This window comes from Phaseolus vulgaris, chromosome 9 (assembly GCF_000499845.2).
Source record: "Phaseolus vulgaris cultivar G19833 chromosome 9, P. vulgaris v2.0, whole genome shotgun sequence".
In the NCBI taxonomy this organism is placed as follows: Eukaryota; Viridiplantae; Streptophyta; class Magnoliopsida; order Fabales; family Fabaceae; genus Phaseolus; species Phaseolus vulgaris.
This window is the reverse complement of record NC_023751.2, coordinates 12,560,277-12,581,274: the sequence shown is the minus strand read 5'-3', so window position 1 is coordinate 12,581,274 and position 20,998 is coordinate 12,560,277. Positions and strand designations below refer to the sequence as shown.

Sequence of the window (20,998 nt, the reverse complement as noted above, 5' to 3'; positions counted from 1 at the left end):
AAATATATAATTTTTTTAATTATATACAAGACTTCACCATAGAGAAACTGTATTATATATATAATTTTATTTAAAATTATAGTAAAGTCATGCACGATTATAATATTGATAAAGAAGTTGATGAATTAATCACAATTTTATTTTGTCTAATTTTTTTAATGTTTAGAGAAATAATTTATTGAAAAATGATATATTACGGAGAGTTTTTTTTTTGTTTTTTTTATCTATTTTAAAGGTCATGTTCAATTTCAAAATAAAAGTGAAAAATAAAATCAGATCAAAGATGAAAGGTGAACTAACCAAATTTTTTATTGAACCTATTTGATAAAAAATAATATAATTTAAAGAAAAACAAATATGCAAGCCATAAGTGTAAGATTGAACTTTAAGAGATGAATGGTAAATTTCAAACTATTCCTTAACTCATTATCTACCTCTCTAAATAACCATAAGCTTTTCATATCATTAGTATAATTACCTATCAAACTCCAATCTAATACTGTAATAAAAGAAATAAATCACATATTCACAAAAAAATATCATGAACATATCTTACTACCATATTAGAAACTCCCAACTATTAACATTACAGTGAAGTGACTAAGCTGAGCAACATGTGGAACATATAATATGCAAATTCACCTATCTATATATATGAGAGTATTTTGTAAAGTTTTTTCCACATCAACTAATTCAAATGCACTACAACACAATGTATAGATATGTACAAATTCACATTCTTTTCTTATATATTTTTTATGTAAATTTAAGTTTATGCTTTATTTATTTGTGATGGGGCCATTTGTAGAAATGAGTTTTCATCCTTATCTGTTTAATGAAAAACATGACTTAAAAGTATACAAATACATTTTTTTGCATAAAAATGAAAAATATAATAAATTATTATATTTTTAATCTAATAAATTACATAAAAGTTATCCATGTTTGAGTTAATGATAATTGTGAATCATGTAAAAACTTTTACACCACAAATTAATAAAAAATTATAATAGTATAACTTCGTAATATGGTGTAAAACTAACTATTTTTTTTTACTAAACTTAACTTTTATTGAACGTAAAAAGCTTGTCTTTTAAATAAAAGTATGCAAGTACTTGTATATTTAAAATCTACCATAAATTCATTTTTTTACATTATATCCCTCGTACACAAAATAATGTATTTTTCTCTTTTATTTATTTGTACTTGAGAGTTAAAATCAATACTACCAATTATATCTAAATGAAACCCGAATCAAATTAATTAGGATGACGTGTTTCCTTTTCAAGTGAAATAGAATCAGATCTCCTACTTTTTTTAGTATGTATGAAATAACATACAAAAATAAATATTATTTTATTGTTTTTATATTTTATCCATTCTACACTGGGCTATTCATTTGGGTTGAAAATTAAAGTTATTTTTAATAAAGTATTTAAGGATTTTGTTGTTTTCACTTCCCATTTTTTGTTTTGTTTATTGAAACACAAAAAATATGTACTAGTATTCATTGCCTGATTCAGTAACTTTTCAACAATACTCTTCTCACTCCTTTGCTCCATTTTCACATCCCCACCTTCAACTCCATTATAGGTTAATTTCTTCAATTTTTTAGAATGTACTTATAACTCATATCATGCATCCATGCATAATGGAAGCTTGTTTTTGTCATGTTAGAGACTCATACACCTAGAAACAAGTTTTGGTTTGAGTTTGTTACATACCCAAAACTTCATATGGTTATATACTAAAACTTTGATTTTTAAAGAATCAAAACAATTGTTATCACATAGAAATTATGATTGTATAATAACTTTTACTAAATCATTAAATTACAAATTCATACCAGCACAATGATCTATTAAATTTTTGTTAAAATTGAACAAAATAAGTAAAAGATTCACATTTAAATATATTTTTAAAAGATAGATATTACGTCAATTTCAATTTATATACACAATAAATTAAGTAATTTTAAAATAATATAAAATTTTGTATATATAATACATGTAAAAGAAACCTTCAATATAAAAAATATATTAAATATATAATATTGAATATATATATATATATATATATATTGTAGATGAGAATCAAAATTTTATATTGTTCAACAGTGAAGTTTAATCAAATTTTATAAATTTAATTATTAGTTTAGTAATTTACAAGTTACAAGTTCAAGAATGCTCTCTCATGTACATTAGTGTTTTTTTTTATCAGCAATAAACAATGAATAAATGTGAGTCACTTTAGGGGTGACCTAACTCTTATATAAAAGACTTTTAACCTTTTTTACAACACACACCCCGCCAACTCCTAAATACTTAAATAAATTCGGAAAGAACCGCCTACAATCCACACTCTTATACCCAAACAAAACATCAAAACATCATCTCCATACAGACCAAATTATCAATACACCAATCAGAGAAGGAAAAGATTGCATCCTGCGACTTGGAAGTAACCCAAGCCCATTCCTTTAGTTGCACCAAAGCGAATACTTCCAATACATCTATTACACCCCCTTTAAATATTACTCTGTTTCTATGTTTCCAGATTTCGTTGACGACCGCGATCTAAATCACTCCCCAAACCTCATTTACCGAAACAAACTCATTGCTCAACCTAAACTGATAGAAATTTAGCAGTGGAACATTATGAAACACACTTTGCACGCCCAACCAAGCACAACAAAGGTTTCACACACGCCACGCAAAACTACACTCAAAGAACAGATGAGTGTGAGATTCCTCCTCCATCCCGCAAAGACTACACACAAAACTTACCACCGTGATCCCACGTTTTTCCAAATTAGCCTTAGTAGCCAACTTATTTTCCAACACCCTCCAAGCTGTAACATGTGCAGAAGGTACAACCTTACACTTCCAGAACTTCATAAACTCTCCCTCTCTCTCCCCTACTCGGCCCCCCCTTAGACAGAGATATCCAGCTTTAACCGAATACCCTACCTCCTCCCCTTCCTTCCACTAGTACATTAGTGTGTCCTTCTTTCAAATTCGTTTGTCATTGTGTACGATGGCGCGTCTAACATTTTTTTCGGTCGTAATCATAAATGTCAGTCTCGTTGTCTTATTTTCTTTTTCTTTTCTAATCTAGTATTGTTTTTGTGATCGAAGCATCGTTGACATTTCTCTCTCTCTCTAGAGTTGTTTTTCTCTCTATTGTGAAATGACTTATCTTAATGGTACTCGATATCTTTATATCTGTAAGGAGTTTGGTGCTTATGATTATATGCACTCGCTTGAGTATGTGTTAAATATAATTAACATATAAGTAAGTGTTGATCTATTTCTTTGTATCTTATGCCTGTCTCTAGTGGGACGGGATTGACAGAATCGTCACTTTTCAATTTTTTTCTTTTTTTTATAATTTTATTTATTTTTTTATTTTGTTGTAGTCATTGGTATCACTTTTTAGACAACAAAATTGAATCAAACTTTTATGTTCTAATTAGAGAAGATTTAATGTCTAATAGAATAAAGTAAATATCAATAATAATTCAATTAATCAAATTATGTATAAAGAAATTAATATAAATAAAATTATATAAAAACACATCGACCACCGCCAATTTTAATTCTAAAAGCATGACATCTTTCCTTAAAAATGCAAAATTTGAAGAAGGTGGGTTGACAGCTAGCCTGTCTTGCCTTATCCGGATTGGTGGGTTAAACGGACCGACCCAATATAAGCTGACGACTTCAAAAGATTGACCCGTCCCGCTGGACCTAACCCACTTTGTCATTCCTACATATAAAATTTCATTAATTCAATTATATTTATGATTAATGTAATAACTTACACTATGAAATTCTCAAAAAACTTATGTTAACAATATATATTTTTTAAGTTTTTTTATAATATACTTTATGAATAATTAAAATGATAATTTTATAAATACACATAGTTAAATTTATAATATTTATTTTATTTAATAGTTGATGATGGATATTTAGGTTATTAATGTTGAAGATAAATCCGAAACTTATAGGTAACTACAAAATATTAAAATCTACATTATTAAATAACTTCCATTACAATAGAATAGATGATTTTGGGGACAATAACAAAAACTATTTATTTGAATTATGCGATAAAAATTGACGGAGTGAAAACCAAAAGATGAATGGAAAATAGTTCATAAGTGAGTAAAAATAAAATTTAGTTGGATTAGAATAAATGGAAAGTAGAAGAAACTATTTTTATTATAATATTATTTTATTTTATTTTATCATTTATATAGTATTATTGTTTTATTTATTCATTATATTTTAAAATATAAAAGATGCATCATATAATCAAATGATAGAGTTAATTGTATAACTATTTTGTTTTTTATTTTTGCTCGAATATATGTTGTGATAAAAATAGTAGCAAACGAAGCCTAGGTGATAAAAATAAAATCAGTGACCTACAATAAGGGGCGAGCAGAGAAAAATAAGTACGCAATATGTAAGAAAAGCTGTGTTACAAACCTAAAATTTATAAAACATCAATAATGTTGAAGTAGCATTAGACATAGTAAAACATTGATGATTTTAGAACGAAAACCTAACACATCATAAGATATTAGATATAGAAGGAAGCTATTACCAGTTCACTTCAGCTTCCAATTAGGTTATAATCACTAAATACTTAAAAATGTCAGAAACGCATTATTAAACAAACAAATTGACTATTTATTTCAATTTACAAAAATTCACACACAAAATGCGAGTTTTACTTTTGGTTCAATAAGTATTGCTCGTAATTATAAATTTTAATCAATGATAAAAATAGTAGAAAAAATGTTTTAAAAAGTAATTTGTTGTATACCATATATACGTAACCAATAATTCTTACATCTAGATAATATTAAGTATTATTTTATCTTGGTATGTTAGAGATTAGAAACAGAACACCCAAAACTCTCACATCTTAGCCATACCAAGTACCTCGTTATCATAGCAGAATTGAAATACCAAACAAATCAGAATCATGCAAACTTGGCATATTCATTTAGAGTGTCACAAACATTAACCTATTAACCTGAACATAATTATGAAAAATTAGGTGGCTAAGGAAAATTAACAACGATTATTTACCTAGCAAATCACCTAAATAAATAATGGTCTCAAAAAGAAGACTTTGACTTATGCAGATCCAGAAGTAAAAACTCATCTCAAAGTGCTATAAATAGTTAGTGTTGGAAAAATTAGAATTAATTCTTGTTCTTTTGTGTAGATACAAATGGACGCTTGCGGAAACAATAAACAAATAAAAAAAATAGAGCAAAAGAGAAAATGACACCGAAAAATTTTAATGTGAGAAAAACCTCTTTAAGTTGAGAAATAAAAACCCACGTAACCTAGTCCATAAAATATCTCCACTATGAAAGTAGTATTACAATATTTGTTTCTCTTATTCTCTGAGGATAAGACTCAATCTCACCCAACAAAGATATAATACAAGGTCTCTCTATCATCTCACTAGGATTTCTAATCTCATAGTGGATATCTATTCTTTCATTTCTCTTTATGTTGTTCTTCTCCCTTACTTGTATTTTTCTTTCTCACAAGTTTTCTAATGAGAGTAAGGCTTTTTCCTAAAAAGATAAAGGATAATTAATGTTTATTACATTTTCAAGATACTTTGAAATTACTATTTTCAACTTTTTAGGTTAGACTTCATAGTCTTCAAAAGAAATATAATTCAAAGACTTTGAAATGTTTATCACTGAATATACTCAATGGATCAATTACCAATATTCATTGGTCATGGTCTCCTATTAAATTAAGAAGAGATTCTCAACAAATCTTCCTGACTTAATTGAAGGGTATCAATAATCCAGCTCCCCTACAACAGTCTATTAGCTTCTTAGGTGAAATTGCATTGGTCAACATGTCAGACCAGTTATCATCTGTATTAACCTCCTCTAGTTGTAACTTTCCCTCTTCCAAAGCATTTTGTATCCAAGAATAACGATAATCAATAAATATACTTAATGAATCAATTACCAATATTCATTAGCATAATTTTTCATTAAATTAAGGATAAATTTCCAATAGACTATAATTCTCACACTTAAAAGATTTTATTTGAAACTCTTACTGATATCTTGTTAAAGAGAATCTTATTTAGCATTGTCTTTGAAACTCTTACTAAGAAATGAGAGCTAAAATAAAGACATAAAAAAACGAGATTATACCGAAAACAGTGATTCAAAGAGTAGAAGGCGTTATACGTTTCCTAGTGACCTTGCTTAGGAGAGGCCCTTGATGGTGGTAAATGTTGTATACTACTTTTTGTTTCCCTTTAACTGAAATTTAGAAAGAAAAAAAAAAGATCTTGAATTTAGCGCGAGAATTTGTTAAATAATTTTGAGACTGTTCAAATAAAATGAGGCCGCGCCCATTTCCATGGAAGACGAGATTTGTGAAAATTAAATATGAAAAAGCATGCTATAAATTATGTGTCATCGTCTTCCTCAACATTTAAAATTACTACACTTTTTATTTAATACTCTATAGTCACCCGATCTTGACCACACCTAATCCAGATTCTTCCTTGTTGACCCTTCATCTTTTTTCTCCCAAAAACCACACTTTCTGTCCTGTCATCAACGCTACACTCTTCCCGCAATAACACAAAGTAAATCAATTATCTGTTTAGACCAGAGCAAGTGCACACATTTTTTTATTTATTTAATTAGACAGAAATAAAAAGGGAAAATATCTTTGAATTTCAAAAGCAAAAATTAAAATCTTCATTTGATTCCAATTAAAAAAAACTCTCTTATTTCCTCACTTTTTTTTTTATTAAACCAAAAAAGGATTGATTTATGAGTCCTCCTCCTCCAGCTAATCCTAACACACCGGAACAAAAAAGTGGGGCTTCAGAATAAATTGGACTACTATTGCATTATCGTTTTCTATGATCTTACAACTCAGCTTCCCACAATTATTTCAAAAACACACAGCGTTATCCGATCCATGCTGATTTGAATTTCCAACCAACTCTAACCTAATTAGTAGTACCACCAACTAGTTGTTATGTTCCAACTGTCAATTCTCAATTGCCACAAAAAAAAGTATACGTATACCAAGTTACTATGAACAAATTTTTCTTCATTTTCATTGTATTGTGGCAGTAAGCATACACTTAGAAATCAAGATGCTAGAAGAGTAATCTAAACTGCACATTTTCAAAAACTCCGCAGATTTCTGCTTTAGAACCGGGTTGCAACCGCTCTGAATCACTAGAAGTAGCTTCGCCGCCAACCCTGCTTCAACCGCTTTTGAAGCACATTCTTCAGGGGCAAGCTTGTAAATAGCCCACAAAATCGACAATGCGAATTGTGTGCAACTTTCTGAGACTCTCATCACCAACTTGACCACACTGGGAATAATATTGGGACACTCTTTCAAAGCTAATCTTCCCTCAGGAAGTGTTGACAAGACTTCAAGAATATTAAGGGCTATCTCTAAACACTCGTTGTTCAAAGTGGGCAAAAGCTGAATCAGCTGAGGCACTGCACCTATGCTTACAATTGTGCTTCTAACCGATTCACGCGAACACACGATTTTGAGTAATATGAGTCCAGTTAAAACGCTTGTTGGGTGTTTTTTATCTCTCACTAACCTTAAAACCCCAACCAAAAGACTCAAACTTGATAAAACAACGGTCTCGGAGGGGTTACCTTCCACCAACAACGTTTGAATCAACTTGGCGCAATTCATCTTGGTCTGGATGGTTCCCTCGTTCATGATGTCCACCAACAAAGAAACCTTGGCGGGTTGCATGAGATTTCTCTTCAGTTCCGAACCCAAATCCAAATTCACAAGAATCCCAATTGCTTCCGACCCAACCGCGTGCGAGGTGAAAGGACCCAACAGGGAAGAAATCAAGGCAAGCCCGTTGTTTTCCTCGACGGTTTTCCTGGTGGAGAGGTGGGAATCGACGAGCTTGCGAAGCTGTTTGAGGGCGCGAACTCTGTTTTGACCCTTGACCCTTTTGAGCGTGTCGAGGAGCTCCAAGGCGGTGCCTTGAACGTCCTCGAGCTTCTTCTTCATGGCCAAGAACTTCTGCGAGAACCAGGAGAGGATGAAGTGGCGGAGAGTGGTGTTGGGCGTGACGGAATCGTCCCAGAGGTCTTGCATTGTTGTGGGGCAGGTGTTGTGGCCGAGGGAGAACCATTTGAGGATGTTGGAACGGTCGTAGGTTTGTCCCGTGCAAAGGGTGACGGGGTCTTGCATTGGCTCCAGCGAGATTGGGCAGATGAAAACGGAAGGGACCTCAATGGATGACTCAAGCTCCTCAATCAACGTTTTCAGATCCAAAACGCCAGCACCATTAGCATCCTTCGTGGTGGTTGTTGTTTCTGTTGCCACTAGGTCTTCTTGGTACGGAGGCATTGTTGCATACGTGCACTTGATTTTTCTATAAGTGGAAGTTGAAGGGGTGAGGTGCGAGTTGGAGTTGGAGAAAGGGAAAATTGTGAACGAGGATAAGAAGAAGCGTGTGGGAGAGGGGAAAGGAGGGAGGGAGGGAGCAATAAAGAAAGGTGGAGAGAGAGCTAAGAAGTGCTTGTCAAAGGGACAACTTTATTTTCCACCCTTTGCTTTTTTTTTTTTTTTTTTTATGCCTTTCTTTAACTGTGCTGCCTTTCTTTGGTCAAAAAAGTAGTGCTCCGCTTATTCATCATGAACGACATGATTGAGTCTTAATTTTCATCGCCAATACCGAGGCACTCTTCCTCCTCAAGCTTCGAAAAAGTGTAGCAAATCACCCACTCCAGACCATAATTAAAAAACTAAATAAAAAAAAAGGAGAGAGAGAATAACAAAATCAAGTCCACAACACAGTACAGAACTCCAAGAACAAACACTGCGCCTCAGTGTACCCAATGATACAAAATATATAGTTGAAGCAACAGAGACCAGCATCAAATAACCGTGGAATAGAACCACCAAGGAAGAAAAAGCTCTGTTCTGTGTTTTTATGAGACTGTCGTGCTACCTAACTACTCTCAAAGCGCTTCCAATATACTGTTTTACAAGATTTTCTCATTTTTTTTTTATACGAAATCAAAGATAGATAATTAATTATCAAGTGATTCTGATATTTTTTATAATTACATTTTTGTTCACAATGTGACAAGAGATTATATTTATGTGGATAAAAGATTAAAAAAATGTGTTAAAATAATGAGGGTTAGATTGGATCTAAAAATGGTTGATTCCTTTTGAAGTAGTGATGGGGTAGGGGGTGGGCTTGGTGAGGCTTTATTAAACGAGGGTGCAGCACACGAGTGCATAGAGTGATACGAAAATTTTAACTTTGAGGTCAGTGACAGAGTGTGGTGCTGTGTGTTTCTTTTGAGCTCCTTTTTATTAATATCTGATACTGCTACTGTAGTGGTACATATATAGAGAGAGAGTGTGTGGTATGCAATGCATGAGTTAATCTTGAGCTTGAAGACGCAACCTGGGACCCGGACAGATAGTCAAAAAGGTAACCAGATGCCACCAACCGAGAATTATTAAAGAGTGTGCTAACCGACGTCGTTTCTGTCACTCGACTCAATTGGTTCAAACTCTCAAGACAGTTTTCTTCCAACTTTTTTTTTTTTACTCTCTTCCTTATTTCGATTCCACCATTCCTTCATACAAGAATACAGATTAAAAAATTAATAAATAAAAATATGTTTTTATTTTTTATCCTTATCTTTAAGGAAGTCTCTAATACTCTTAAACAAATATATGGTTAGTAGAATCATTTTAAACGATACTTTACATTTTTAAAAAAATGTTATCATCTAACTATTAAAAAAGTATTGATTTTTGTCCTCTTTCCTATTACCGAATAGAAACTATATCAATAGTTTTTATTCAAATAAACAATATCTAAAATCTTTTAGTTGTATCCTTCATTGTCTGTAGAATTTAACTTTAACTACTAATTTTGTTAAAATGTTTTTTTGGAAAATAAAAGTATTTTTTATGATTTAATTTTGTTAAAAACGACGTCTTGAAATTTATCGCTTGTAATTTATTTGTTATAATTGAAACTATTCAATAAATGTTAATCTTTATATATAAAAAAAAATCGGATGGTATTTTTCATATTTTGTTGGCTAGTAAAAAATAGAGCTTTCTTGAAACCGATATTCTTGAAAAAAGTAATAATGACTTATTTCTTGCTGTTAGTATCAAACTATTTTAAACATAATGTATTATTAATTGAAATTATTAAAAATAGTATAGATAGGAGTATTTTTATTATTTAAATAAATTTTGATGAATTTTATTCCCATTTCCGAGGGCTAATTGGTTGTCTCATAAAAGGCACGGTGGCAGAAATGCTATTTGTAGGCAGTTGGACGGTCAAACATCATTATTATATGGTTTAGGGTTTATCTTGATTAAGGAATTTGGTGAGTTCTCTCTCATAATAAACACGAACCAACCAGTGGAAGTGCAGTTGGATTTAGGTTTTTGAATCCGAGTGTTTCACTTTGGTATTTTCAATAACACTATTATAGAATGGTGTCATCAATGCTTAAGCAGTGTGGATTTTTGAATATGATGGTAGTAGTACATAGGAATCTTTTAGAAGACATATTCGATTTTTGTATCTAAAGAAAACCTAGTGACAGTAGAATAAAATAGAGTAAAAAAGAGGTGTGTTGTATTATGTGGATAAGATTTGTAGTGAAGCTGAAAATTAGAGGAGAGATTGGGTGAGGGTGAGGGAGAGAGAATGGAGAAAACCCGTGGCCAGAAAGAAAAGGAATAAGCAAGTGCACGAGGGCATGTTCCTCTTTCTCTTTCCACCAAAAGTGGTCAAAACCAATGTCAGAAAGGCCAAAGGGGATGCCATTGCCATTGCCTGTGCCTGCAAACAAAGAATGAATTCTAAACAAAAAAGTAAATCTAGTCAAATTATTTAGCTGGCATTTAACCGAGGCCAAAGGGTGTCTCGTGTATCGTACCAACCCTTTTTTTTTTCCATCTCTCAACTCATCTCAACCTCACGGAGAGACCAATTCACCTTTTCAACCTTCACCTTCGAATTTCGGACACCTGCTTCCTCAATCACCCACTGCTATGTCTTTTATATATAAAACTTAACTTTTTATTTTATTTTTTCTCCTTTTCAAATTTCAAACACACAAAAACTAACATTTAAATATTTATTATTTTTTTCACTCATAAAATTTGTATTAACTGGTTATTATCATAGTTCGGTTTCGAGCTGACCGAGATCCGTACGGGTGGGTCGGTTGTCCGACACACTTTATCCATTGAATATTTAATCCAAAATCAGTTAAGCTAACCTATTATTAAGAATTAGATAATACGTCTTAAGTGTGATCTATTTTACTAATCAGACCCAATAAGATAAGTTCATTAAAATAATATAAATAACGCATATTTTAAGAAGAAAAGTATGTCATTATTACTGTACACCCTGAGTGCCGAATACCCTTTTTACTAACTTGAGCGTCAGAGTGTCTTCTGCAGGTACCTCCCCTATTTGTCATTCACCCGAAACTGCGAGACCGAGAGCCGAAGAAGTAATACGAAAGCTAGAAAGATCACAATGAAACGTTGAAAACCTACTTAAAAGAAGAAAGAAGACAAACCTCTTCAATAATTCTCTAAATCTCATCTCCCTGTCAAGAACAAATTAGTTAACGTTTAAATCAAAAATTGAAGAAATCAACGTTTGTGGATGCAGTTAAATCTACCCAAGCCTTCGACATTCCAACTTTATGTTTGTATACTGTTTACTTTGTTGATTTTTCTGGTGTGTGGTTGGAATACTCTGCGGATGAAAAGGGATGTGATATTTGATAAACGTATGCTTTCTTCCTGTTAATAGTCAAATTTTGTTTACGTGGATTTTGGTTTTCAATTGGACTACACTACAAAGCTTTATATGTTTTTCACCTTGGAATCAAATTGTGGTTCTCGCAACTTCATTTAACACTGTTTAACTTCCAGTTAAATAACATGTTACACGACTTCAAATCTTAATTCAAAATTTAATTTGAACCTTTATACGTAAACAAGTAGCTAATTCTGTTTTGTTTTTGTTAAACTGGATTATATATGTGCATAAAAACGTGTGCTCCATTCAAACTTGATAGTGGTTGAATTGAATGCTAACTTAATTGACAAAAGCAATTAGCAGAGTGTCAGAGTTTTTAAAAGAAGCTTTACGCAGAAATTAAAAATATAACTTGGGAGGATTAAAATTGGATAACGAAAGTTAAAGGAAAGTATTGAAAGAAAAATAACTTTAAAATGATAGTGTATAAAATTACAGTTAAAATTGAAAATAATTTAACTCCAAGAAAGGAGAAACAGTGTAAAAGCAAAGTACTTCAATCATAGACGGGTAAGCAGAAGTTTAAATTCTGACAAGAAATGCCAATGTCCTGAGAAATAAATGCTTGAAATAAAGTCTTGTAATTAAAGAAAGAGATGCAAAACAAAATTAAAATGTTTGAAAATAAATTTGAAAGCAAGTGATCAGATACTGAGAAGTAAGTGCCTGATTTTATTTTGAAATATAACTTTTTCAAAGAAATGTTTTTCTAACTCATTCTTCAAAGAATTTCACTTTTTTTTTCAAAAATATTTTTTATGAATTTCGAAACATATTTTCACGATAATATTAATATTATCATCCTTATCATTCTCATATCTATGTAACCGGTCACCATAAATATACTTTTAAATTAATTTTAATATGGTACAAAACTTTAACGATCTATTTATTTTGTAATTAAAATTTACAAAAAAAGTAAAATTAAAATTATTTTTCAGAAAGTAAGATACAATTGTGATTTTTTAAAATTTTGAAACCCAAAACAACAACCATCCAAATTTCAGTTTCAAAGTTTAAAGTGACATATTAAAACACGAATAGATCAGATTAATAAAAAATGGAAAATAAATAGTTAAATATTTTTTAAATAAAAATATATAATTTAACCGTAATTTTTTTTTTGTTGATTTTAATTATTTATAGATAAGCTTTAAAAAAATATTTAGATATGAAAGTTGTTTAAAATGTTAGTAGTATTTTTAAATCAATACTATTTATTTACAATGTTTTTCTTTTAAATTTATATATTATTCTATCAAAAACAATAAAATAACTTAAGTGTTTGAATTTGGATTTGAGAAATATTATTCAAATAAAATTATTTTTATTTTAATTCTCAAAGTAGACCTATATACTCTTTCTTTTGAAGAATTTAGTTACCTGAGAGGTGAATTCTCAACTTGAAAAAAATAGGTTAGAATTTAAGTCAACCTGATTTTTCAATGTTTTTAAAATAAAATAAAAAGGAAAAGAAAATCTCTCAGTACTGATTATAGTTTCCCAAATTCGGTGCAGAAAATAAATAAGTATGATTTAAGAATTAAAGTGAGAATAAATTTATTTAGATAATTTTTTTAAAACAGGTTTATTTTAATATTTTAAGTATTTTATACTTAATTCAATAACCTAGTGAATGAGCTAATAACGGGTTAGTATGAAAATTCATCATTTTCTTTAAAAATTATAAAAAAGAAATCAAATTTATAGTTCTTATAATGTATTTTAATATTTATTGTTGTAAAAAACATAATTTTATTTTTTTTATTATTGTTAATTTATTTTATAAATTTGTTTACTTTAATACTAATAAAAATATATATTCAAATAAAATGTAAAGCAAATTATTAAGATATGTTATATTTAATTTTATAAAATAAATATATAGTTTTTCTTTTCTAGCTGACTCGTCAACTGGGGAGTCCATGCCCTCGGTGGAGGAGCCAAGGTTTCGAATTCCTTTTCAATTGGTGGACCAATCTGACTTCATCCTTTTTTTACGTGTCAGACAAACCCTTGTTTTCTTTCCCCAATTTTCTTGTTAAAGTGCTATTTTTTTTCTTTTTCTCTTCTAAACAAATTCGTGATCACAAAAAAACATGGGATTATAATCAATTACGTCAACAATTAATTATGAAAATTATTTAATTTGTATAACTATTCAAAAACAAAAGCATCATTTCTTTTTTCAGTCTGATTGGATTAGGGGTATATTGTTCCTGCATACTCAGACGAGAGTGAAGGTACATTTCCTATTTGGATAAGCAAATAGAAGAGGATGGGAGAATGAGAAAGAGAGTTTTCTCAAAATTACATAGAAATAAGGAGGAGAAGAGAGAAAGTCATACACAAATATATAAAATAACTTATATATTCTCATTTTTATTCATAATCTTTACCATAAATTATTCACATTCTACATTTATATTTTTTTTAAAAATATACTACACATATAATAAAACATAAAAAATATAATTAAATTATAAAATGCAATTATAAAAAAATAAAATTATTATATGTATATATTTATAAAGATAAATAATTATATTGAAAATTTATATATATAATCCACTAGGTATAACCTATAAATAATTGATTACGTATATAAATTCTATAACATAGACGATTATATATGTTAACTTAATCGATTATGATATATAAATTTTATAATAATTATTAAAATAATTATTTATAATAATGTAATTTAATTATATAATATAATAACAAAATAAATAATAATATTATAAATATATATATATATTATAATAATAAAAAATATATTAATATTGATAATATGAATATTTAAATATTAAAATAACAATAATATTTATAAAATTATAATGAATATAAATTAAATAAAATTATTATTAATTATTATTTTTATTTTATTTTATTTATATCAAATATTTAATAATAATATTAAAAATAAAATAAAAAAATATTTATAATTAAAATAATAGAATTATTTATATAAAATAATATAATATTATTATTACTAATTATAAAAAATAAATTGATTAATTATTTAAAATATAAGAATGAATTTGTAAAAATATAAGAAACTTGTATTTTTTTATTTTTTAAAATAACTATTCAAAGATAATAATATATAACATTTTAATTAAATCAAGTTTACATAAAAATGTTTTTAAAGATAAGGGTAAATTTGTAAATTTATACCTATAAAAATAATTCAAAATATTTTAATAATCATCACATCACTCACAAACTTCAATAAACTTTCATGAGACATCCACTCTAACATATTTCAATTCAAATATTCTTAACTTTCTTTTCAAATTCTTACACTTTCACTCTCCTATATCCTTAATTTTTCACTCTCTAATCCAAACAAAACATTATAGACCCGAAATAACTCATCTCATTAGGAGTATTTATAAAATGTTCTTATACCTAAAAAAAACTAAATAATTAATACTCTATTATTGACATGATAAATGTTATTAAATACAAATTTATTTGATTTTGATTTTTTTTATACTCAAATGAGTTTTTATGTAAATAGGTTTGGATTAACACGAATAATGGAGTTAATAATTGTAGTGAATTAATATTTTATAATAATCTTAATAGGTGTCTAAAGAATAACTGAAATATTTTTTCCATATGTATTCAATTAACCTTTTCAAATTGATCAAGTTATTTCTTGTCACTTCGATGTGTCTTTCATGGGTTAAAGACATGAGATTTCTCAATAGAAACATGCCACCCATATTCAATAAATGTTGCTCTCCACACTATAAGCTTGTGTTTTGACCTGGGTTAATAGTGTTCATCCTGATGAAATGACAGATTTATTCCGTTTGCATCCATTGTAGTGGATTTGGGAAAAAAGTTTTTTCTTCCTAGTATTCAATGATTTACGAAAGAAAACCACATAAATAGTATTCTTTTATATTATTATACTTATATTACGCTGACAAAAAAATATAAAATCAATTATATATACAACATAATTAACTATATTACAAAATAAAAATATTAAATATATTTATGATAAAAATAAAAATATTATATATTTAAAAGAAAATAAAATATTATATATATATATATATTAATAAAAATAAAATAATTAATGTATATAATTCTATAAGATAATCTATATTTTATGTATATAAATTTATAATATAATAATTATAATAAAATAAATAATAATATTATAAAGAATTTTTAATAATAATAAATTATTATTATGAATAATATAAACATTAAAATATTAAAATAATAATAATATTTAAAATTAATTATAAATTATAAATTTAATAATATTAATAATAATTAAAATAAATTTTTAAAATAATGATAATCTATACCTATATATAAAGGGGATTCTCCTCTTAACTGTTCTTAATTTTTTTTCCTATTTTATCCTTTTATTAATATTTAATTTTATTATTATATTATGGTCTCATTTCTTATTCTCCACTTAACTGCTCTCAATTTTTTTCCCATTTTATCCTTATATTAATATTTAATTTTATTATTGTATTATGGTCATTGTGCCCTTTCTTATTTTTTCTACCATATCTATAAATATAACAAATAGAAGGCACTTCCAGGGTAAGTTTTAAAAAAAATTCAAAAAGAAAAAAATTCAAATTTTAACTAAAAATAGCAAGCTGAAACTCATTCTGGGAGTGACAAGTGGCACTCTATATGACTTACACGTGTCCAAAATCCCATTTCTTTAAATACTATCTTTCTTTATATACCCTTTCAGCCTTTCTCTCTCCTATTACTCAACTTCTCCGATCTCTCTTGGTTTCTTCTTCTCTGCGTTTCCTTTATTCTTCATTTCTGGGTTCTTCATTTCAGCCTTCTCCTTCTCCAGGTGACTATTTCTTCATCTCATTTACGATTTCTTTGTTCCACCGCATAAACATGAAAACTTATTTTGTTTTTCTTATCAAAGTTTCGTTCTTTTCATGTTTAGGATGAACTTTTTTCTTCTTTGGGTTTCCTGCACCGATCTTCTCTGGGTTTCCTGCGGTTCTCTCCTATTTCTCCAGGTTATTATTTCTTCTTTTTGGGTTTTTCTTATCAAAGTTTCGTTCTTTTCATGTTTCTACCGTTTATTTTCCTCCTTGTTCTTCACATGCTTGATTCTGTGTTTTCTCATTTACGATTTCTTTGTTCCACAGCATAAAAATGAAATATTTTTTGGTTTTTCTTATCAAAGTTTCGTTTTTTTCATGTTTCTGATGATTTTTCTTCTTCTTTGGGTTTCCTGCGGTTCTCTCCTATTTCTCCAGGTTATTATTTCTTCTTTTTGGGTTTTTCTTATCAAAGTTTCGTTATTTTCATATTTCTACCGTTTATTTGCCTCTTTGTTGTTCACATGGTTGATTCTGTGTTTTTTTGTTACTTTTGACAGCATCAAAATGATATTCATCTACATTTCAGTTTCTGCAGCAACCGGTAGTGGAAGTGGAATGGATTTTCAAGCACCAAGGTGAGATCTTTTCCTTCCTCGGTTTGTCTGTCATCATTTTTTTTTTCATTTTTCACTTTGCTGTTGATTTAATCTTTTCTGGAGTTTTTCCATCTACATTTCAGTTTCTGCACCAACCGGTGGTGGAAGTCGAATGGGATTTTCGTTCATATCAACCATGTTCAAGCACCAAGGTGGATTTTGTTCATCTCATTTACGATTTCTTTTTTCCACCGCATAAAAATTAAATCTTTTTTTGTTTTTCTGATCAAATTTCGTTCTTTTCATTTTTCGACCGTTTATTTGTTTCTTTGTTGTTCACATGGTTGATTTTGTGTTTTTTTGTTATTTTTGACAGCATCAAAATGATATTCATCTACATTTCAGTTTCTGCAGCAACCGGTAGTGGAAGTGGAATGGATTTTCAAGCACCAAGGTGAGATCTTTTCCTTCATGTGTTTGTCTGTCCTCATTTTTTTTTCATTTTTCACTTTGCTGTTGATTTAATCTTTTCTGGTATTTTTCCATATACATTTCAGTTTCTTCAGCAACCGGTAGTGTAAGTGGAATGGGATTTTCGTTGATATCCATCTTTTTTTCAGCATCAAGGTGAAATCTTTTCCTTCCTTGGTTCTCATTGTTGTTTTCATTGTTTATTTTTTTTGCTGATAAAATCTTTAATGGTGTTTTTTTGTGTTTATTTCATAAATCTCATACATGTGTTTATTTTCTTTTAGGATCTTTATCCTAAGGCCAAAAAAAGCTTCTGTTAAATTTGGTTGTGGATGGAGGAAATTTTGTCAGATACATGTACTGTGTGAAGACCACAAACTGATCTTTGAAAGTGGACTAACCCCAATTCATATGATGGTGTTGTTAGTGCTTCAAAATTCAATATTGTATTCAGAATTTATTTATAGATAGATGTAATTTCCAAATTGTTGTAATGTCGAGTATAGAAAATTAATTCTTTACTTTATTTTGGTTATCAATTTTGTTTTAAATTTTTATTCGCATTAATGTACTCTTCAGACAAATTCAAATTCGAAATTCAAATTCAAATCTATAAATACATTTAAAAGTCCAAGATCATTAATTACCTGACTTATTTTGCTGAATCAAATCTTCTTTTTCTGACTTATTTTGCTGCTGCCGCACACTTTTTTTCGAATTCCAAGATTATTATTATTATTATTATTATTATTATTATTAATCTGCAAATATTTAATTTTTGATATTTTCAAATTGTTTAATTCCAAGATCATTAATTACCTTTTTGATTCATATATTCTTTTTTCTGACTTCCCACTTATTTTCAATTCCCAGATAATCTTCAAATCTATAAATACATTTAAAAGTCCAAGATCATTAATTACCTTTTTGATTCATATCTTCTTCTGAATCATATCTTCTTTTTCTAACTTATTTTGCTGCTGCCGCACACTTTTTTTCGAATTCCAAGATTATTATTATTATTAATCTGCAAATATTTAATTTTTGATATTTTCAAATTTTTTAATTCCAAGATCATTAATTTTTTCTGACTTCCCACCTATTTTCCATTCCCAGATAATCTTCAAATATTTAATTACCTCTCTGATTCATATCTTCTTTTTCTGACTTCTCTGCTTCTGCACAGTTATTTCCAATTCCCAGATTATTAATTACCTTTTTATTCATATATTCTTTTTCTGACTTCTCTGCTTCTGCCCCATTTATATATTCATATTTTCAAATTTTACAATTCCAAGATCATTAATTACCTTTCTGATTCAAATATTCTTTTTCTGATTTCTCTGCTTTTGCACACTTATTTTCAATTCCCAGATTATTATTATTAATAATCTTAAAAAATTTTGATTATTCAAATTTTCAAATTTACAATTCCAAAGATCATTAATTACCTCTCTGATTCATATCTTTTTTTTCTGACTTCTCTGCATCTGCAAACTTATTTCCAATTCCCAGATTATTATTATTATTTTTCAAATATTTAATTTTTCATATTTTCAAATTATACAATTCCAAGATCATTAATTATTTTTTTATTTGTATCTTCTTTTTCTGACTTTTCTGCACACTTATAATTCCAAGATTATTATTATTACTAATAAACTTCAAATATTTAATTTTTCAGATTTTCAAATTTAAAATTTTAAATTTAAAAATTTCAACAACATTATTAATATTAATTACCTTTTTTTTATTCATATCTTCTGCCACACAATATTTGGGATTCCAAGATTATAATTATTATTACATTTGGTTCAAAACTTTTCTAAACTTCTAAGATCTGACACTCCCATTTTCATCCTAAATCCTTAATCTAACATGTTCCCACATAAAAATTAGGGGTACATAATAATAGTCAAATATTTTCATTCCTTGAAGTCATCTTTATCATCAAGGGGAATTGGTTTGTTCCTCCAAAACACAACAAGAATACTCTCGCCGAGCTGCATGAAACCATACTTTCAGTAAACTTAGATCTGATTTTAAACCTTTACCCGCATGCGTTGCATTGATTTTTTTGTTTCTATTACCTTCTTGGCTTAAGTCATTAATGTTGTTTTGTGCTCTTTGTATCCAACCTTTTCTCTTCTTTGATTTCCTTTCCTTTTTCATGAATCTGTCAACCCCACAGCTACTTTCAGAGGTTTGTATCTTCATTTTCCTGTTTTGCTAAGTAAGTATTAAAAAGTTTTCATTTTTTCAAATATAATTTTGCAGAGATCTGATTTGGTTCTTTTGTTTTTATTACTTGATTATGTTAAGCCATTATATCACTTTTTCTCCTCTTTCAGTTGTTTAGGGTTTCAGTAATCTGTCAACGCCACCGCTACTTTTATAGGTTTGTTTCTTGATTTTCATGTTTTCAAATTGATTCCCCAGTATATCAAGCACCAAGGAAAGATTTTTTCCTTCTTTCGTCCGCATGCAAAAGCAAGAGTCTATGGTTATATGAAATTGGTAAGATTTCTCTGTTAGGGTTTCCACTTTCTGTCTATCTGTGTATTATTTCAGAAATTTCAAAGTAGGGGTTTTTTTTGTGCTAAACAAGAATCATCTTTTTCAAATCTCCTTTCAAAACGTACCTAAAATTCCATTTCTTTGCAAAGTAGGGTTTTCCGATCATGCTGGCAATTTCAAAAATTGTGTACTTTCAACCTTACTTTTCAAATTCAAACCACAATTTCATTAATCGCAATCCTTGAAGTTTAAATGTTTGCCCTTTTTACAGTTTCGATTTTTTATAGGCTTAATCTCTTCTGTATGAAACCTGACATGCTTAACTTTCTTTTTTTCATTCATTGAAATTGTAAATTTGTTTTTTTGATATTTTTGATAATTTCAAAGTAAGGTTTTTTTTGTGCTAAACAAGAATCCTCTTTTTCAAATCTCCTTTGAAAACGTACCTAAAATTCCATTTCTTTGCAAAGTAGGGTTTTCCTATCATGCTGGCAATTTCAAAAATTGTGTACTTTCAACCTTACTTTTAAAATTCAAACCACAATTTCATTAATCGCAATCCTTGAAGTTTAAATGTTTGCCCTTTTTACAGTTTCGATTTTTTATAGGCTTAATCTCTTCTGTATGAAACCTGACATGCTTAACTTTCTTTTTGTCATTCATTGAAATTGTAAATTTGTT

The 20,998-nt window shown here is 28.7% G+C and overlaps 1 protein-coding gene across 1 annotated transcript; it reads right to left on the bottom strand.

The window, feature by feature from the left end:
* Positions 1 to 7,106: 7,106 nt before the first annotated feature.
* LOC137822818 (U-box domain-containing protein 30-like) lies at positions 7,107 to 8,883 on the bottom strand. Its single transcript, XM_068627820.1, has one exon. It carries the CDS (start codon positions 8,412 to 8,414, stop codon positions 7,134 to 7,136), a length of 1,281 nt encoding a protein of 426 aa, XP_068483921.1. The 5' UTR covers positions 8,415 to 8,883; the 3' UTR covers positions 7,107 to 7,133.
* Between the last annotated feature and the right edge of the window lie 12,115 nt (positions 8,884 to 20,998).